This window comes from Salmo salar, chromosome ssa26, assembly GCF_905237065.1.
Source record: "Salmo salar chromosome ssa26, Ssal_v3.1, whole genome shotgun sequence".
NCBI classification, from domain to species: Eukaryota; Metazoa; Chordata; class Actinopteri; order Salmoniformes; family Salmonidae; genus Salmo; species Salmo salar.
In genome coordinates, this window is record NC_059467.1 from 40,842,247 (window position 1) to 40,862,087 (window position 19,841).

General features: G+C 45.4%; 1 protein-coding gene across 16 annotated transcripts in view; it reads right to left on the reverse strand.

The window, feature by feature from the left end:
• Positions 1-19,841, reverse strand: part of myo9aa (myosin IXAa) — a 202,530-nt gene that overhangs the window by 89,744 nt on the left and 92,945 nt on the right. For all 16 annotated transcript variants that reach the window (XM_045708257.1, XM_045708250.1, XM_045708251.1 and 13 more), the window contains 3 exons: positions 12,339-12,436; positions 11,748-11,874; positions 9,862-9,951 (listed from right to left, as the gene is read on the reverse strand). In XM_045708257.1, coding sequence (XP_045564213.1) covers positions 9,862-9,951; positions 11,748-11,874; positions 12,339-12,436 — 315 coding nt within the window. The remainder of the gene's footprint in view (positions 1-9,861; positions 9,952-11,747; positions 11,875-12,338; positions 12,437-19,841) is intronic.

Consider the following 19,841-nt stretch of genomic DNA (forward strand, 5'->3'; position numbering starts at 1 on the left):
CCCACTATTCATCCATGTTACTACTAACCTACTGCACCTCACTATTCATCCATGTTACTACTGACCTACTGCACCTCACTATTCATCCATGTTACTACTGACCTACTGCACATCACTATTCATCCATGTTACTACTGACCTACTGCACATCACTATTCATCCATGTTACTACTGACCTACTGCACATCACTATTCATCCATGTTACTACTGACCTACTGCACCCCACTATTCATCCATGTTACTACTGACCTACTGCACCCCACTATTCATCCATGTTACTACTGACCTACTGCACCCCACTATTCATCCATGTTACTACTGACCTACTGCACCTCACTATTCATCCATGTTACTACTGACCTACTGCACCTCACTATTCATCCATGTTACTAGTGACCTACTGCACCTCACTATTCATCCATGTTACTAGTGACCTACTGCACCTCACTATTCATCCATGTTACTACTGACCTACTGCACCCCACTATTCATCTGTTACTACTGACCTACTGCACCTCACTATTCATCCATGTTACTACTGACCTACTGCACCCCACTATTCATCCATGTTACTACTGACCTACTGCACCCCACTATTCATCCATGTTACTACTAACCTACTGCACCCCACTATTCATCCATGTTACTACTGACCTACTGCACCCCACTATTCATCCATGTTACTACTGACCTACTGCACCCCACTATTCATCCATGTTACTACTAACCTACTGCACCTCACTATTCATCCATGTTACTACTGACCTACTGCACCTCACTATTCATCCATGTTACTACTGACCTACTGCACCTCACTATTCATCCATGTTACTACTGACCTACTGCACATCACTATTCATCCATGTTACTACTGACCTACTGCACCCCACTATTCATCCATGTTACTACTGACCTACTGCACCCCACTATTCATCCATGTTACTACTGACCTACTGCACCCCACTATTCATCCATGTTACTACTGACCTACTGCACCTCACTATTCATCCATGTTACTACTGACCTACTGCACCTCACTATTCATCCATGTTACTAGTGACCTACTGCACCTCACTATTCATCCATGTTACTAGTGACCTACTGCACCTCACTATTCATCCATGTTACTACTGACCTACTGCACCCCACTATTCATCTGTTACTACTGACCTACTGCACCTCACTATTCATCCATGTTACTACTGACCTACTGCACCCCACTATTCATCCATGTTACTACTGACCTACTGCACCCCACTATTCATCCATGTTACTACTAACCTACTGCACCTCACTATTCATCCATGTTACTACTGACCTACTGCACCTCACTATTCATCCATGTTACTACTGACCTACTGCACCTCACTATTCATCCATGTTACTACTGACCTACTGCACATCACTATTCATCCATGTTACTACTGACCTACTGCACATCACTATTCATCCATGTTACTACTGACCTACTGCACCCCACTATTCATCCATGTTACTACTGACCTACTGCACCCCACTATTCATCCATGTTACTACTGACCTACTGCACCCCACTATTCATCCATGTTACTACTGACCTACTGCACCCCACTATTCATCCATGTTACTACTGACCTACTGCACCCCACTATTCATCCATGTTACTAGTGACCTACTGCACCCCACTATTCATCCATGTTACTAGTGACCTACTGCACCCCACTATTCATCCATGTTACTAAGGACCAACTGCACCCCACTATTCATCCACGTTACTACTGACCTACTGCACCCCACTATTCATCCATGTTACTACTGACCTACTGCACCTCACTATTTATCCATGTTACTACTGACCTACTGCACCCCACTATTCATCCATGTTACTACTGACCTACTGCACCCCACTATTAATCTATGTTACTACTGACCTACTGCACCCCACTATTCATCCATGTTACTACTGACCTACTGCACCCCACTATTCATCCATGTTACTACTGACATACTGCACCTCACTATTCATCCATGTTACTAAGGACCAACTGCACCTCGCTATTCATCCATGTTACTACTTACTTCAAAAATGTTGAATGTGAAAGACCTGGGCCCATATTCAGAAAGCCTCTCAAAGTAGCAGTGCTGATCAGGGATCAGAACCTCCTCTTATTTATTATGATCGAAAAGACAAAACTGATCCTAGATCAGCACTCCTACTCTGAGATACTTTGTGAACACAGGCCCTGGTGCCATGGGTGATCAGTTAGATACGCATGGAATACCCTAAACACTTCCATCAGACAATGGAATCAACTTCACTTGTGTGGATTTCCTGCTTTAATTATACAATGTTCCAAACATCTGGGCCCCATCGGGTTTGGCTTCAAACAAATAACTAATAAACATCTAGAAATCAAGATGGATTTGCTGCTTGTTTTTCTACCTTGCAATCAAACAAGGCTAAATCTCTTCCAATATATACTGAACAAAAATATAAAACTGCACATGCAACAATTACAACAATTTTACTGAGTTACAGTTCACTGTAAAGAAATCAGATCAAGTGAAATAAATTCATTAGGCCCTAATCTACGGATTAGGCCCACCCACTTGGGAGCAAGGCCCACCCACTGGGGGAGCCAGACCCCGCCGATCAGAATAGGTTTTTCCCGACAAAAGGGCTTTATTACAGACCAAAATACTCCTCGGTTTCATCAGCTGTCTAGGTGGCTGGTCTCAGAAGATCCCGCAGGTGAAGAAGCCGGATGTGGAGGTCCTGGGCTGGCGTGGTTACATATGGTACTGCCAAATTCTCTAAAAACGACGTTGGAGGTGGCCGATTTCCTTGAAAATTGTTGCATGTGGCATTTTATATTTTGGTTTTATATTTTTGGAAGAGATTTAGCCTTGATTGCAAGGTAGAAAAACAAGCAACAAATCCATCTTGATTTCTAGATGTTTATTAGTTATTTGTTTGAAGCCAAACCCGATGGGGCCCAGATGTTTGGAACATTGTATAAATAAAGCAGGAAATCCACACAAGTGAAGTTGATTCCATTGTCTGATGGAAGAGTCTGATGGAAGTAAACTCAGCAAAAACAGAAATGTCCCTTTCTCCAGGACCCTGTCTTTCAAAGGTAATTCGTAAAATCCAAATAATTTCACAGATCTTCATTGTAAAGGGTTTAAACACTGCTTCCCATGCTTGTTCAATGAACCATAAACAATTCATGAACATGCACCTGTGGAACGGTCGGTAGGCAATTAAGATCACAGTTATGAAAACTTAGGACACTAAAGAGGCCTTTCTACTGACTCTGAAAAACACCAAAAGAAAGATGCCCAGGGTCCCTGCTCATCTGCGTGAACGTGCCTTAGGCATGCTGCAAGGAGGCATGAGGACTGCAGATGTGGCCAGGGCAATAAATTGCAATGTCTGTACTGTGAGACGCCTAAGACAGCGCTGCAGGGAGACAGGACGGAGAGCTGATCGCAGTGGCAGACCATGTGTAACAACACCTGCACAGGATCGGTACATCCAAACATCACACCTGCAGGACAGGTACAGGATGGCAACAACAACTGCCTGAGTTACACCAGGAACGCACCATCCCTCCATCAGTGCTCAGACTGTCCGCAATAGGCTGAGAGAGAGGCTGGACTGAGGGCTTGTAGGCCTGTTGTAAGGTAGGTCCTCACCAGACATCACCAGCAACAACGTCGCCTATGGGCACAAACCCACCGTCGCTGGACCAGACAGGACTGGCAAAAAGTGCTCTTCACTGACGAGTCGCGGTTTTGTCTCATCAGGGGTGATGGTCGGATTCGTGTTTATCGTCAAAGGAATGAGCGTTACACCGAGGCCTGTACTCTGGAGCGGAATCGATTTGGAGGTGGAGGGTCCGTCATGTTCTGGGGCGGTGTGTCACAGCATCATTGGACTGAGCTTGTTGTCATTGCAGGCAATCTCAATGCTGTGCGGAACAGGGAAGACATCCTCCTCCCTCATGTGGTACCCTTCCCGCAGGCTCATCCTGACATGACCAGCCATACTGCTCGTTCTGTGCGTGATTTCCTGCAAGACAGGAATGCCAGTGTTCTGCCATGGCCAGCGAAGAGCCCGGATCTCCTTTCCATTGAGCACGTCTGGGACCTGTTGGATCGGAGGGTGAGGGCTAGGGCCATTCCCCCCAGAAATGTCTGGGAACTTGCAGGTGCCTTGGTGGAAGAGTGGGGTAACATCTCACAGTAAGAACTGGCAAATCTGGTATAGTCCATGAGGAGGAGATGCACTGCAGTACTTAATGCAGCTGGTGGCCACACCAGATACTGACTGTTACTTTTGATTTTGACTCCCCCTTTGTTCAGGGAAACACTATTCCATTAGGTTTTTGGCCTTTCTAGGGAGTTTTTCATAGGGAGTTTTTCCTAGCCACTGTGCTTCTTTCACATGCATTGCTTGCTGTTTGGGGTTTTAGGCTGGGTTTCTGTACAGCACTTTGAGATATCAGCTGATGTACGAAGGGCTATATAAATACATTTGATTTGATTTGATTTAGAATCTTGTTATGTTCATAGAAATATTTACACGTTACGTTTGCTGAAAATAAATGCAGTTGACAGTGAGAGGATGTTTATTTTTTTGCTGAGTTTAGTAACATGGATGAATATTAGACATATGACAAAGACTAGAGTCGTGTTCCCAGTCCTCTGTCCCCGTCACATCCCGTCAGTCCTCCGTCCCCGTCAGTCCTCCGTCCCCGTCAGTCCTCCGTCCCCGTCAGTCCTCAGTCCCCGTCTTATGTCCAACTCCGAAATGAAAACACAAAAGTTGTTATTAGATACACTCAGGTAGTGCCCTCCCCGTTTCACGTGCCTAAAGAACATGACCCAGGAGACCCGTGAGCAGGGCCATATTCATAAAGTGTCTTAGAGTTGGAGTGCTGGTCTAGGATCAGTGTTGCCGTTTTGATCAGAATGAATATGATTACATGGACAGGGGGGACCTGATCCTAGATCAGCACTCCTAGTCTTGTTAATATCTTTCAAGCACAGCATTGTGACTCATGGCGTGGCAATGGGGCTTCAGCAAGTGGCCACAGGAGGCAAGTCCTGGGCTGGCACCCTGTATTACGTCCCAGCAGCACCTCTCCTGGTCATGATTAATGACATTAGTCTGCCTAATGACCATCAGAGTGACAGAGGCAATACCAATCCAATCTACTGTAGAACAGACACCAATGAAAACATTACCCCTTTGAGGATAGGCAGCTGATAGCATAGAGGTGTCAAGGAATGAGACAATGTATTTTACATGGAAATGGAAATAGAGTGAGAGAGATGGTGTAATAGCAAAGTACTAAAGGACGTTTTCACACAAAAGTATTTCTGATCTAAGTACGATGTGGAAAACCTTCAATTTCACAATTGACTACAGTATATCGACTATAGACACGAAACATGCAACATAAGTTTTAATAACATAACCAAGTTTCTCTTTAGGAAGGCTTTCTGTTGATAGCTGGGTTCCTTGGTGTCCTTGTCCCTTGTAGTGTCAGCTGGGTTCCTTGTCCCTTGTAGTGTCAGCTGGGTTCCTTGTCCCTTGTAGTGTCAGCTGGGTTCCTTGTAGTGTCAGCTGGGTTCCTTGTAGTGTCAGCTGGGTTCCTTGTAGTGTCAGCTGGGTTCCTTGTAGTGTCAGCTGGGTTCCTTGTAGTGTCAGCTGGGTTCCTTGTAGTGTCAGCTGGGTTCCTTGTAGTGTCAGCTGGGTCCCTTGTAGTGTCAGCTGGGTCCCTTGTAGTGTCAGCTGGGTTCCTTGTCCCTTGTAGTGTCAGCTGGGTTCCTTGTCCCTTGTAGTGTTAGCTGGGTTCCTTGTCCCTTGTAGTGTCAGCTGGGTTCCTTGTCCCTTGTAGTGTTAGCTTGGTTCCTTGTCCCTTGTAGTGTTAGCTGGGTTCCTTGTCCCTTGTAGTGTTAGCTGGGTTCCTTGTAGTGTCAGCTGGGTTCCTTGTCCCTTGTAGTGTTAGCTGGGTTCCTTGTCCCTTGTAGTGTCAGCTGGGTTCCTTGTCCCTTGTAGTGTCAGCTGGGTTCCTTGTCCCTTGTAGTGTTAGCTGGGTTCCTTGTAGTGTTAGCTGGGTTCCTTGTCCCTTGTAGTGTCAGCTGGGTTCCTTGTCCCTTGTAGTGTCAGCTGGGTTCCTTGTCCCTTGTAGTGTCAGCTGGGTTCCTTGTCCCTTGTAGTGTCAGCTGGGTTCCTTGTCCCTTGTAGTGTCAGCTGGGTTCCTTGTCCCTTGTAGTGTCAGCTGGGTTCCTTGTCCCTTGTAGTGTCAGCTGGGTTCCTTGTCCCTTGTAGTGTCAGCTGGGTTCCTTGTCCCTTGTAGTGTCAGCTGGGTTCCTTGTCCCTTGTAGTGTCAGCTGGGTTCCTTGTCCCTTGTAGTGTTAGCTGGGTTCCTTGTCCCTTGTAGTGTCAGCTGGGTTCCTTGTCCCTTGTAGTGTTAGCTGGGTTCCTTGTCCCTTGTAGTGTTAGCTGGGTTCCTTGTCCCTTGTAGTGTCAGCTGGGTTCCTTGTCCCTTGTAGTGTCAGCTGGGTTCCTTGTCCCTTGTAGTGTCAGCTGGGTTCCTTGTCCCTTGTAGTGTCAGCTGGGTTCCTTGTCCCTTGTAGTGTTAGCTGGGTTCCTTGTCCCTTGTAGTGTCAGCTGGGTTCCTTGTCCCTTGTAGTGTTAGCTGGGTTCCTTGTCCCTTGTAGTGTCAGCTGGGTTCCTTGTCCCTTGTAGTGTTAGCTGGGTTCCTTGTCCCTTGTAGTGTCAGCTTTGTTCCTTGTGTCAGTTATCCTGTCTTGTTGTGCCAATTTTTTTCGTATTTGGTTTTTATTTATTATTTAATGTACTTCAAGATTATTCTATATAATGAAAAAAGTGTTTTACAAATGTAATAAATAATAATAATTATTAGGAGTCATTAATTCATACCATTACAGACAGTGGAGGGCTGTTTGTCATTTTCTGTTGCCATGCCTGAATGTCCATTAATCAACAAGGTGAGATAGATTTACCACACACAAAAATGTGACCCAATTGTGTGGGAAGTTAGTATAGTACATTTCCAGTGTAAGTGCCTGCAGAGCTTCAGATGTCTACTGTTGCTCAAAACATGCCATTATACAACGGTCCAGCAAAAGTTGAAATGACTGTCTTTTACATAATTTACTACTTTATTTTTAGCGACTACAAAAAGATCTGCCTAGCAACTCCCAAAGATCATACAAAATGCTATTTATATTGCTTGCAAGAGTCTTCAAAAGTGAGAGGCCTTTTCATTATTTGAAAGGAAGTTGTATTCAGAACATTCCGGTGAGCATCAATCTTTTAAATATCTCAATAACAAAATGGATAAAACCCGATCCAGGAAACGAGGTGTATGTCGCAAGTCACGACTTCACAGGAGAGCCGCTTGAACGTAAATTAATTTTTTCTTAAATGCATTTTTTGGCAGAAATGCCTTCTCGAACATGTGAACTTTCAGGTGCCTTAATAACACACTTGTATGCCATCTGTAAATATGAATACAATTGTTAAATTACGAGCCTTGTTGGTTAAACCACAGAAGTTGAAATAATTGGCTGAGATAATGAGTAGGGTGGAAGTGCCAAGAGATGAGTTTGGATTGGTCTGCCATATAGAAGGCTTCTGTCTATTTGAGCTCGCCATTCTGTGTTGGTAATCCTGTTGAACGCGGCTTTTTTTTAAATGTATTGTGTAGTGGAGCTGCATAAGTGTTTCTCTCCACCTCCTGGAGGATCAAGTTTTGAAATCAATGGAATTATGATAGCTAAAGAGATGGAGAAAACATGTCTCCGGATTACATCTTCAAACTAAGGGCAACCGTGGCATGGCAATCCTGACAGGGAGACGCATCCATCATGCATGATGATGTATACAGGTAAGATAGCTAGCTACATTTTCAGATTTTACACATTTCTAATTTTGACAGAAAGTGGTTTCATTTCAAGCTACTGTTAGCTAGCTGGCTGGATTCCTAGCTGACGTTATTATCCGTATCCCAGAGCCATTTGCTTTTCTAGTTAGAGCCTAATGTTAGCTAGCTAACATTGAACCTGGTTGGTTAGCTCCCAGCACTGTGGTATTGTTGGCACTGTTCACTGTGGTTTAACTAGCTAACGTTAGCTGACTGACTCGTTAGCTAACGTTGCGTGACGTGTGTACAACACCCGTTGAATATGGCCGGTGTCAGTAAACGTCTGCAAAAAAGCGTAATGAAATAGTTGCCAGCAGAGCTGGTTAGGCTGTTTTCATGTTATCCATAGCTAAACAAATCATCGGCCAGAGCGTCAAGTATGCGCTCCGAGAACAAAACGAGATGGGTGGGGCAAAAGCTTAAGAGCGTGTGAACGATGCTCTGCGACGAAAGTTCATCAACTTTCAAAGCAGAATTACTTTCCCATTGTTCCTCAAATGCAGTTCATGATATACCATTTTGTAGCTCTGAGTACTTTTATCTAATGTAAAAAACACAATTTCAAATGTTGCTCCATAAGACCGAATCCAGGTGGTGAGTCACAATTAGAGAGAAGAAAAAAATCCATGGTACTTGAGTTTCCAAGTAGTAAAATACCAGTTGAGACTATAGGGTGAATGAGTAAAAGTTCACTGTTGCAACCGTTACAACAATGTTTACAGAACAGACCACCCAAAGAGCTGCCAGAACAATCAGCACTGTTTGTTCATATAAAAGGGCTCCTAAACAGCTGGAATGAGGGCGTAGCTGTGTTTTGGATAATACGGTTGATAAAGTGTTTGTTGTATGCTGTGATATGGCATAGCCACATGCTAGTTGGGGAGGTAGAAAAGGATCGACATTGTGGAAAAGATTTAGATAAAATACCCATCCAACATGTGGACATACTGTAGGTGTAAATAACAAAAAATAATATGCAATTATACTAAAAATAATAATTATACTTTAGAATTACACTTAAAAGAATAGGCCTTTGATTTCCACTTTGTGAGCTTGTTGGTCAGTCTTCAGCTGAGTCTTGTCTGCATTACATGGCCGTGGCGTGTGTTTGTTTTCAGAGAATCCCTCTCTGGTTTCTGTAAACAAACTAAGCAGCTCTCTAAAGGGAACTTATGCCATTGGAATGAGAGCTGTGGCAGTCTTTCTCAAAAGTTACTTTTTTTCAGTAGCTTGGTGTAAGGCTGACTTGCAATGCAGATGCACATTTCAAGGATACTTTTTTGGTGAACTTAAAACCATATGTAGGTGTTTGCATGGTTACAAGCACACTCCCATTAAAGGGGGTCTGCTCGGTAGGGCCAGTGGAACTAACAGCTCTACACACAGCCACTTCCCACTCCCTACTCAGTGTTTCCAAGGTCAAAATTATAGACGTGGTGTACGCGTGCGCATGTGTGTGTGTAGCTTGAGTTCTGCTGGCCCTGCAGAGCAGACCCCTTTTAACGACCCTGACATCCGCTATGGCCTACCCCACTGTAGACATCAATCTGATCCCTCAACTTTCCACACCCAACCAGACAGACCGACTGACAGACTCAACCAGACAGACAGACGACGGAGACTGACAAACAGACCAGCTCTGACTCCAGCTCCTTCACAGCCTGCCCTGGGACTGGGACCTAGTGTTCCCCTATATCGTTATTTAGATAGGCAGGGTGCCTACTATTCCTTAGCATTTACCAATGCAGAATAATGCAATATGTCTTGATGATCAAATTGTCAAGAATACTTTGGGATTGGGTTGAGGAATGGTACGTCTTGAGGTAAGGTGGAGTATTTGACCGTGCCTCTTCGTTGCACTAAGGGTTGAGAACGTTTGGGATGAGTTTCAGGTTTGTGCTGTTGACTTGGTCTCACCTCAGCCAGTTTGTAGGGCACGATCAGCCTCTCTCCCACTGTCATGGTCTTCCTCGTCGTCAGGGCTTCAAATAGCATCTCCTCCTTGACCTGTACAAAAAAAAGAGACCACAATTAATTTCACAGTTGAAAGCAATTTCTGTTTCAGAAACACAAAGCCCATTCTTCTTCTGTACACACACCAAGCCCTACAACAGCTTTCATTCAGCCAAATGTTTAGGTAACGAGGGTGGATATGTGCCCTGCTATGTTTAGTGGGGAGGGCACTCACGGTCATGAGAAAGACTTATTCCTAGTTATTGACACAAGAAGGCCAGCGGCCGGCACTATCCAATTAACATCCTGTAACTAAAGGGGAGAAGAGGCAGAGTGTAGGCCATGTCCCAGCACAGTGCACTTCTCTTGGATGTAGACTATGTCCCAACTAGGGTTGCACAATTCCTGGAACGTTCAATAAATTCCCTGGTTTAACAGAAAACCTGGTTGTAAGATTCTGGATTTCCTGCTTTATTTCCTCCTCATTCCCGGTTATCTTCCAAAACGGGATATCGGGAAAGCCAGGGAACTTACTGAAAGTTCCAGGAATTGTGCAACCCTAGTGAAGGAATCACAGCAACACTTTATCTGAAGGTACTTAAATACTGATTACAAACCATCTCATATTTTAAATCACAAGTAAGCTGTATAAATCATTACACATCTCATTTATCTAATTTTAACATTATTTTTAAATGGATTTCCATTTATCTGTTAGATGCTTGACTGACTCTGACCCAACCCATTTGGGGAACATATGTTCTTTCACATGAGCACAAGCCATGTTCCTTAGCCACTAGCTGCTCCTGTTGCTTTCCTGCAAACCTCAACGATGGTTGGATCAGGATTCTGAAAATACATCTGCCCTTATAAGTCCTGACTTCTGCCCCTTCACATCACATGTTCACTGGAAAAACGATCATTCATAAACTGAGGCAGAGAGAGAGAAATAGTGTTGTGTCTACAGAATATTTGTAGACGGATGACAGAATTAGAAATTATGTAATTACACGCTGCATGCAAACCAAATTCCTGACCGAGGAATTGCATTTTCCACCGAGTGGCTGGGTACTGAAAAGCCTTGTGCACAGTACAGTATGTCACTGCAAATGCATCTTAAAACATCCTGACTCTGAGAAACAAAGTGCTTGTGTGGATGGGAACACATTTGAGGAATAGATTTCCACACTACGTAGGTCTCATTCAATCAACTTCTGTTGTATCCATTATAAAACAAGAAAATTCAAAATAAAATTATATAAAGCCTTGCCTTTCTTGAACTTAAACTCACACGTGTATTTTCTTACTAGCACCGACTTGGTTGATAGCTCCTTTATTGAGAAGAAATGGTCTATGGCTGTGATATGTGGTTGTCTCACCTAGCCATCTTAACATGAATGCATTAACTGTAAGTGGATCTGGATAAGAGCATCTGCTAAATGACTAACATGTCAAATGTAAACATAATAAGGAATCATTTCAACAGTAACACGCTTACCTCTAACAGTTCTGAGACAGTAACAGGCTCACCTCTAACAGTTCTGAGACAGTAACAGGCTCACCTCTAACAGTTCTGAGACAGTAACAGGCTCACCTCTAACAGTTCTGAGACAGTAACAGGCTCACCTCTAACAGTTCTGAGACAGTAACAGGCTCACCTCTAACAGTTCTGAGACAGTAACAGGCTCACCTCTAACAGTTCTGAGACAGTAACAGGCTCACCTCTAACAGTTCTGAGACAGTAACAGGCTCACCTCTAACAGTTCTGAGACAGTAACAGGCTCACCTCTAACAGTTCTGAGACAGTAACAGGCTCACCTCTAACAGTTCTTAGACAGTAACAGGCTCACCTCTAACAGTTCTGAGACAGTAGGTAGGACTTCTGGATTGCAGATGTCAATGGAGTCATCTCGGTAGGTCTTCTTCTTGTAGCGGATGTTCCCCAGGTGAAGAATGGCCGACAACAGAGAAAAGATCCTATGGGACAGAAACAAGGCATGTTTCACCGCAGAAACCTGGCTCGTTTCACCGCAGAAACCTGGCTCGTTTCACCGCAGAAACCTGGCTCGTTTCAACGCAGAAACCTGGCTCGTTTCACCGCAGAAACCTGGCTCGTTTCAACGCAGAAACCTGGCTCGTTTCAACGCAGAAACCTGGCTCGTTTCAACGCAGAAACCTGGCTCGTTTCAACACAGAAACCTGGCTCGTTTCAACACAGAAACACGGCTCGTTTCAACACAGAAACACGGCTCGTTTCAACACAGAAACTGGTTAGAGCTTTTGGACAGCGTATCCTGGTAATTTACCTGTGACTATGATTCCTTTGCCTGTGTTTGTAATTTCAGTGTGCGTACGAGTGGTGAGATTTAGTGTGTGTGTGTGTGTGTGTGTGTGTGTGTGTGTGTGTGTGTGTGTGTGTGTGTGTGTGTGTGTGTGCTCACTGTTTGCGCGTGGCAGGCAGGAATCCAACCATCTCCATGGCCAGCTGCAGTCTCTCAAAGTCGTGCTTCAGGTCCTCCCCTTCCACTGTGAAGCAGTCCTGCATGGGCCAATGACAGGAGACCAAGTGTTATCAGTGTCCATATGGCAGCCATTTTGACTTTACAACATAATGGCCTACCACATGGTAGCCATTTTGGCTCAAACAACACTGCAACTGTAGCACAAAATCAGTGCGACAGTAAGTCAGCCCAGTGTGCTCAGCAGAGCTGATACAGTAGGTGCTGTACTAGCCAGTACTGTGCCATCACCAACACTACATACTGTACCAGCGACTAACGTAAGAGAAAATGTCCACCCAAGAAGTGAAGATTACTTTTTGTGACAGGCTTCTCCTAAGACAGATCAGTGGCATGACACAGAGACAAGCTGAGTGACTTATAAGAGCATGTCATAAGGAAGTTTGGTCTAACAAACCAGAGACAGAGATGCATTTCTGGTCAGATATTAGGGGGCTGGTGAACGACAGCATATGCGTGTTCTGCTCATGCAGTGGAAAATTCAGCTGGCTTTTTCTGCTAAACTTTCAGGGGAAATTTGGCATGCTGGCAAAGGCAATAAGAGGAGTAGCAATTTATGACCACCTTTACAGGGTCTGCAGGGGAAAATGCCTTTACAGGGTCTGCAGGGGAAAGTGCCTTTACAGGGTCTGCAGGGGAAAGTGCCTTTACAGGGTCTGCAGGGGAAAATGCCTTTACAGGGTCTGCAGGGGAAAATGCCTTTACAGGGTCTGCAGGGGAAAGTGCCTTTACAGGGTCTGCAGGGGAAAGTGCCTTTACAGGGTCTGCAGGGGAAAATGCCTTTACAGGGTCTGCAGGGGAAAATGCCTTTACAGGGTCTGCAGGGGAAAGTGCCTTTACAGGGTCTGCAGGGGAAAGTGCCTTTACAGGGTCTGCAGGGGTAAATGCCTTTACAGGGTCTGCAGGGGAAAGTGCCTTTACAGGGTCTGCAGGGGAAAGTGCCTTTACAGGGTCTGCAGGGGAAAGTGCCTTTACAGGGTCTGCAGGGGAAAGTGCCTTTACAGGGTCTGCAGGACTAAGTGCCTTTACAGGGTCTGCAGGGGTAAGTGCCTTTACAGGGTCTGCAGGGGTAAGTGCCTTTACAGGGTCTGCAGGGGTAAGTGCCTTTACAGGGTCTGCAGGGGTAAGTGCCTTTACAGGGTCTGCAGGGGAAAGTGCCTTTACAGGGTCTGCAGGGGAAAGTGCCTTTACAGGGTCTGCAGGGGTAAGTGCCTTTACAGGGTCTGCAGGGGTAAGTGCCTTTACAGGGTCTGCAGGGGAAAGTGCCTTTACAGGGTCTGCAGGGGAAAATGCCTTTACAGGGTCTGCAGGGGAAAATGCCTTTACAGGGTCTGCAGGGGAAAGTGCCTTTACAGGGTCTGCAGGACTAAGTGCCTTTACAGGGTCTGCAGGGGTAAGTGCCTTTACAGGGTCTGCAGGGGAAAGTGCCTTTACAGGGTCTGCAGGGGTAAGTGCCTTTACAGGGTCTGCAGGGGTAAGTGCCTTTACAGGGTCTGCAGGGGTAAGTGCCTTTACAGGGTCTGCAGGGGTAAGTGCCTTTACAGGGTCTGCAGGGGTAAGTGCCTTTACAGGGTCTGCAGGGGTAAGTGCCTTTACAGGGTCTGCAGGGGTAAGTGCCTTTACAGGGTCTGCAGGGGTAAGTGCCTTTACAGGGTCTGCTGGGGTAAGTGCCTTTACAGGGTCTGCAGGACTAAGTGCCTTTACAGGGTCTGCTGGGGTAAGTGCCTTTACAGGGGTAAGTGCCTTTACAGGGTCTGCAGGGGAAAATGCCTTTACAGGGTCTGCAGGGGTAAGTGCCTTTACAGGGTCTGCAGGGGAAAGTGCCTTTACAGGGTCTGCTGGGGTAAGTGCCTTTACAGGGTCTGCAGGGGAAAGTGCCTTTACAGGGTCTGCAGGGGTAAGTGCCTTTACAGGGTCTGCTGGGGTAAGTGCCTTTACAGGGTCTGCAGGGGTAAGTGCCTTTACAGGGGTAAGTGCCTTTACAGGGTCTGCAGGGGTAAGTGCCTTTACAGGGGTAAGTGCCTTTACAGGGTCTGCAGGGGTAAGTGCCTTTACAGGGTCTGCAGGGGTAAGTGCCTTTACAGGGTCTGCTGGGGTAAGTGCTGAAAAGAAGGCTGTGGAGAGAAAACAATATGGAAGAGGAGAGTTTGGGTATCCAGGTACAATAAGGGATACAATGAGGCTTCTAATGAGGTGCACACACACACACACACACACACACACACACACACACACACACACACACACACACACACACACACACACCTGTGGTGTGTCGCCCTGAAGGCAGCATGTTCTCTTTAACAGGTTTAATTCACCTGGCTTCAGTCCCAGAGTTACATCAACTAGGGCATCCAACTCCATGATTACATTCAAAGGACAGTAATGACAACCTGTTCTCAAGACTATAGAATCTGTCCTGACTGAACTATGATTGGTATTAAATACTGAGACATGGTGCACTGTATTGTAAAATGGGCATGATTGAATAAGGTTGTACAGTATAAAGCCACATGTAGCTGTGTCATTCATTTGTTTGTCCATTGGCCAACATACAGAAGAGTTATGATAGCAGCTAAATTGCATCATGTTAAAGGGATACTTCGGGGTTTTGGCAATGAGGCCCTTTATTACTTCCCCAGAGTCAGATGACCAAGTGGATACCATTTTTATGTCTCTGTGTCCAGTATGAAGGAAGTTAAAGGTAGTTGCACGAGATGATGCTATCTAGCGATAGTGCAATGCTAGCAGAGAAATAAGAATGGTATCAAAAAGTTCTGCTAGCATGCTAGCAATTTTTTTTAAATGGTATCCACAAGTTCATCTGCGGAAGCATGCAATTTGCATGCTGACTGCAGGAAAGTCCCACCAGAGCTGTTTCCAGAGATTTTAACGTTCATTTCTCTACCATAAGCCACCTCAAACGTTGTTTTAGAGAATTTGGCAGTATGGCCAATCGGCCTCACAACCACAGACCACGTGTAAGTGTTTTGCTGACGTCAACGCTATGAACAGAGTGCCCCATGGTGGCGGTGGGGTTATGGTATGGGCAGGCATGAGCTACGGAGAACGAACACAATTGCATTTTATCGATGGCAATTTGAAAAGACAGATACCGTGACGAGATCCTGAGGCCCATTGTCGTGCCATTCATCCGCCACCATCACCTCATGTTTCAGCGTGATAATGCAAGGTCCCATGTCGCAAGGATCTGTACACAATTCCTGGAAGCTGAAAATGACCCAGTTCTTCCATGGCCTGCATACTCACCAGACATGTCACACATTGAGCATGTTTGGGATGCTCTGGATCGATGTGTACGACAGCGTGTTCCAAGTCCAGCCAATATCCAGAAACTTCACACAGCCATTGAAAAGGACTGGGACAACATTCCACAGGCCACAACCAACAGCCTGATCAACTCTATGTGAAGGAGATGTGTCACGCTGCATGAGGCAAATGGTGGTCACACCAGATACTGACTGGTTTTCTGATCCACGCCACTATCTTTTTTTAAGGTATCTGTGACCAACAGATGCATATCTGTATTCCCAGTCATGTGAAATACATAGATTAGGGCCTAATGAAATTATTTAAATTGACTGATTTCCTTATATGAACTGTAACAGTCAAATCTTTGAAATTGTTGCATGTTGCGTTTATATTTTGTTCAGTATAGATAAAGAGCCTCATTGCCAAAATCCCCAAGTATCCCTTTAAGGCAGGGGTGGGCAATTCCAGTCCTCGAGGGCCTGATTGGTGTCACAGTTTTGCCCCAGCTAACACACCTGTCTCCAATAATCACCTAATCATGATCTTCAGTTTAGAATGCCATGTGATTAATCAGCTGTGTTTGCCAGGGAGAAGAAGAAGAGTGACACCAATCAGGCCCTGGAGGACTGGAGTTCCCACCCCTGCTTTAAGGTGATAGTGAAATGAGAAAGATAAGCAGCAACTGAAATGATTACATAAGATGGTACCTATCCTTCCCTGTCATCAGGTCTTGAGTTATAGTGGGATCTACTGTACACAACAGATGGTATTTTTGGACTCATCATGGAACATACAGTTAGAGTACTTTGAGGAGTGAAAACATCTGAATAACTTTGGCTTTGAGGTGACCCTTGGTGGATGAGAGTTTGAATCAGATGGTATGACTGCTTACAACTCCAGGAGGGCAGAATGTAAGGAAATGGTAAGGTGGTAAGGAAATGGCATCCCCTCCAGAGGAAGACACACCTCTCCTCTCCAGAGGAATAGAAACACACCACACGCTACAGAGCTGTTTATCACACACACACACACACACATACATGCTACGGGGGAAATGAAAGGTATATTTCCAGATTGGCAAATCTGTTTTATAGACACTTCATGCATTGCATAGCTCACACTCCTCTAGAATTCCACAATGTCAGTGAAGGGTAGGAAAACAATGAACGACTGTGTCTTTGATACACAGTATATTACAATACTAATACAATAGAACTATCATTAGACAATGATCATAATGTACTACTATGTATATAGAGCCGTAATATTCCAATACTGCAAAAGTACAAATTCTTTCAGTGGTATCTTGTACATTATTTGACTTCCCTTTCTTTAATGACAAGATAGTAGATAATAATTCAGTGTTCAACATCCCCCAGAGCCAGTTTCCTGTAACAAAGTAGTAGCCTTTCCTGTCCCCATGTTGCAGATGTGCACATCAACACAAAAATACAAACACATACCTGGAGACATTGGGGGAAATGTCTTTGCATGTATTGTGATCGATGAGATGATTGGTGAAGCACTACACTGATTCAAGGCTATGGAATATGTATATGGTGAGCATGCCATTCACAGACAACCAGAACACCCATCACTATATCAATCAGCACACCCCAACTCAGACACCTGTAGCCAGGCTGTATCAGCACACCCCAACTCAGACACCTGTAGCCAGGCTGTATCAGCACACCCCAACTGAGACACCTGTAGCCAGGCTGTATCAGCACACCCCAACTCAGACACCTGTAGCCAGGCTGTATCAGCACACCCCAACTCAGACACCTGTAGCCAGGCTGTATCAGCACACCCCAACTGAGACACCTGTGCCACTGTATCACACACCCCAACTCAGACACCTGTAGCCAGGCTGTATCAGCACACCCCAACTCAGACACCTGTAGCCAGGCTGTATCAGCACACCCCAACTCAGACACCTGTAGCCAGGCGGTATCAGCACACCCCAACTCAGACACCTGTAGCCAGGCTGTATCAGCACACCCCAACTCAGACACCTGTAGCCAGGCTGTATTGGTCATCGACTGCTCAGGATGACTATTTATCCATCTGCTAACATGAGAGGCTTGCTGGCTCAAAATGGAAACTTGTTGATATAGCCCCACAGAAGGTGATCCTCCCTTGTGGTTGAGAGTGTGTGTGTGTGTGTGTGTGTGTGTGTGTGTGTGTGTGGTTGAGAGTCAGTGTCTGTCTGTGCCCAGGTAGTAGGCCACACACTGACACAATCATTTGAATAGAGCTCCCCCTCCATGTTCCACTGCCTTCTGATTAGTGTCAAAGGGTCAAAAGTTCACAAGTCATCAATCCTATTGTGGTCAAGAGCAGGAAAGCTCTGAACAAACGACTGTCCATGTGAGCCTGCTCCCTGGATGCACGACACACAAACACAGAATAGGAGGCTGCTGAGGGGAGTACGGGCTCATAATGTCTGGAATAAATGGAAACCAGGTGTGTGATGTGTTCGATAACATTCCATTTACTCCATTCCAGCCATCACTATGAGCCACTCCTCCGTAATTAAGGTGCCACCGGCCGCCTGTGACACACACACACACCGGGGGGGGTTCACGGGTCAGCTACTGCGAGGCTATGTCAACAAGTACCGGGCCAAACAGGGGAATGTTTGGACGGCTGCTTATCGCCATGCTCTCATTCAATCTGCCCAAAGTGTTTGTTGGCAGATTCTGACCAGGATACTTCAGGTTCCCTGTATTAATATTAACACTAGTTCATGGCTGAGTGAGTGGTGACCCAGGGTACCAGTGTGTGTGTGGTGTGTTGTAGACATACTGTACTAGTAGCGTCCTCACTAAGGTGGGTACAGTAGGCATAGATAAGGGGTTTCCAACTCCCAGTACAGGAGATACTGACTGTCCAGCCCAGCACCAAGACACCTGTTTTAAATCATGAACTATTCATGGTCTTCCATCTGAACCACATCTTGCTGAGTCAGGTGTGTTAGAGCTGGTCTTCCATCTGAACCACATCTTGCTGAGTCAGGTGTGTTAGAGCTGGTCTTCCATCTGAACCACGTCTTGCTGAGTCAGGTGTGTTAGAGCTGGTCTTCCATCTGAACCACGTCTTGCTGAGTCAGGTGTGTTAGAGCTGGTCTTCCATCTGAACCACGTCTTGCTGAGTCAGGTGTGTTAGAGCTGGTCTTCCATCTGAACCACGTCTTGCTGAGTCAGGTGTGTTAGAGCTGGTCTTCCATCTGAACCACATCTTGCTGAGTCAGGTGTGTTAGAGCTGGTCTTCCATCTGAACCACATATTGCTGAGTCAGGTGTGTTAGAGCTGGTCTTCCATCTGAACCACATCTTGCTGAGTCAGGTGTGTTAGAGCTGGTCTTCCATCTGAACCACATCTTGCTGAGTCAGGTGTGTTAGAGCTGGTCTTCCATCTGAACCACGTCTTGCTGAGTCAGGTGTGTTAGAGCTGGTCTTCCATCTGAACCACGTCTTGCTGAGTCAGGTGTGTTAGAGCTGGTCTTCCATCTGAACCACGTCTTGCTGAGTCAGGTGTGTTAGAGCTGGTCTAGAGCAAAAGCCTGCATACACAGTATCTCTCCAGGACTGAGGTTGGAGGCCCCTGGTTTACAGTATATATCCACATACAGTGCAGTATGTAAACTCCCTTAAAGACTATCCTTCCATCTAGTCAATGACCAAATAAGCCAACCACAAGATCTTTCCATCTAATCAATCAATCTAGTCAATGACCAAATAAGCCAATCAGAATATGTTTCCATCTAATCAATCTAGTCAACGACCAAATAAGCCAACCACAAGATCTTTCCATCTAATCAATCAATCAATCAATCAAGTCAACAACCAAATAAGCCAATCAGAATATGTTTCCATCTAATCAATCTAGTCAACGACCAAATAAGCCAACCACAAGATCTTTCCATCTAATCAATCAATCAATCTAGTCAACAACCAAATAAGCCAAACTAGACGATGTTTCCATCAAATCAATCTAGTCAACGACCAAATAAGCCAACCAGAAGATCAGAACAGAGATCGAAGGAATAGAGACTGGGACAGGCTACACACAACTGAGGAAGTGGACACAACCCAAACCAGGAAGAACAACAACAAAAGGGAAAAGCAAGGAGAAAGGCGTGTGGTAGTGC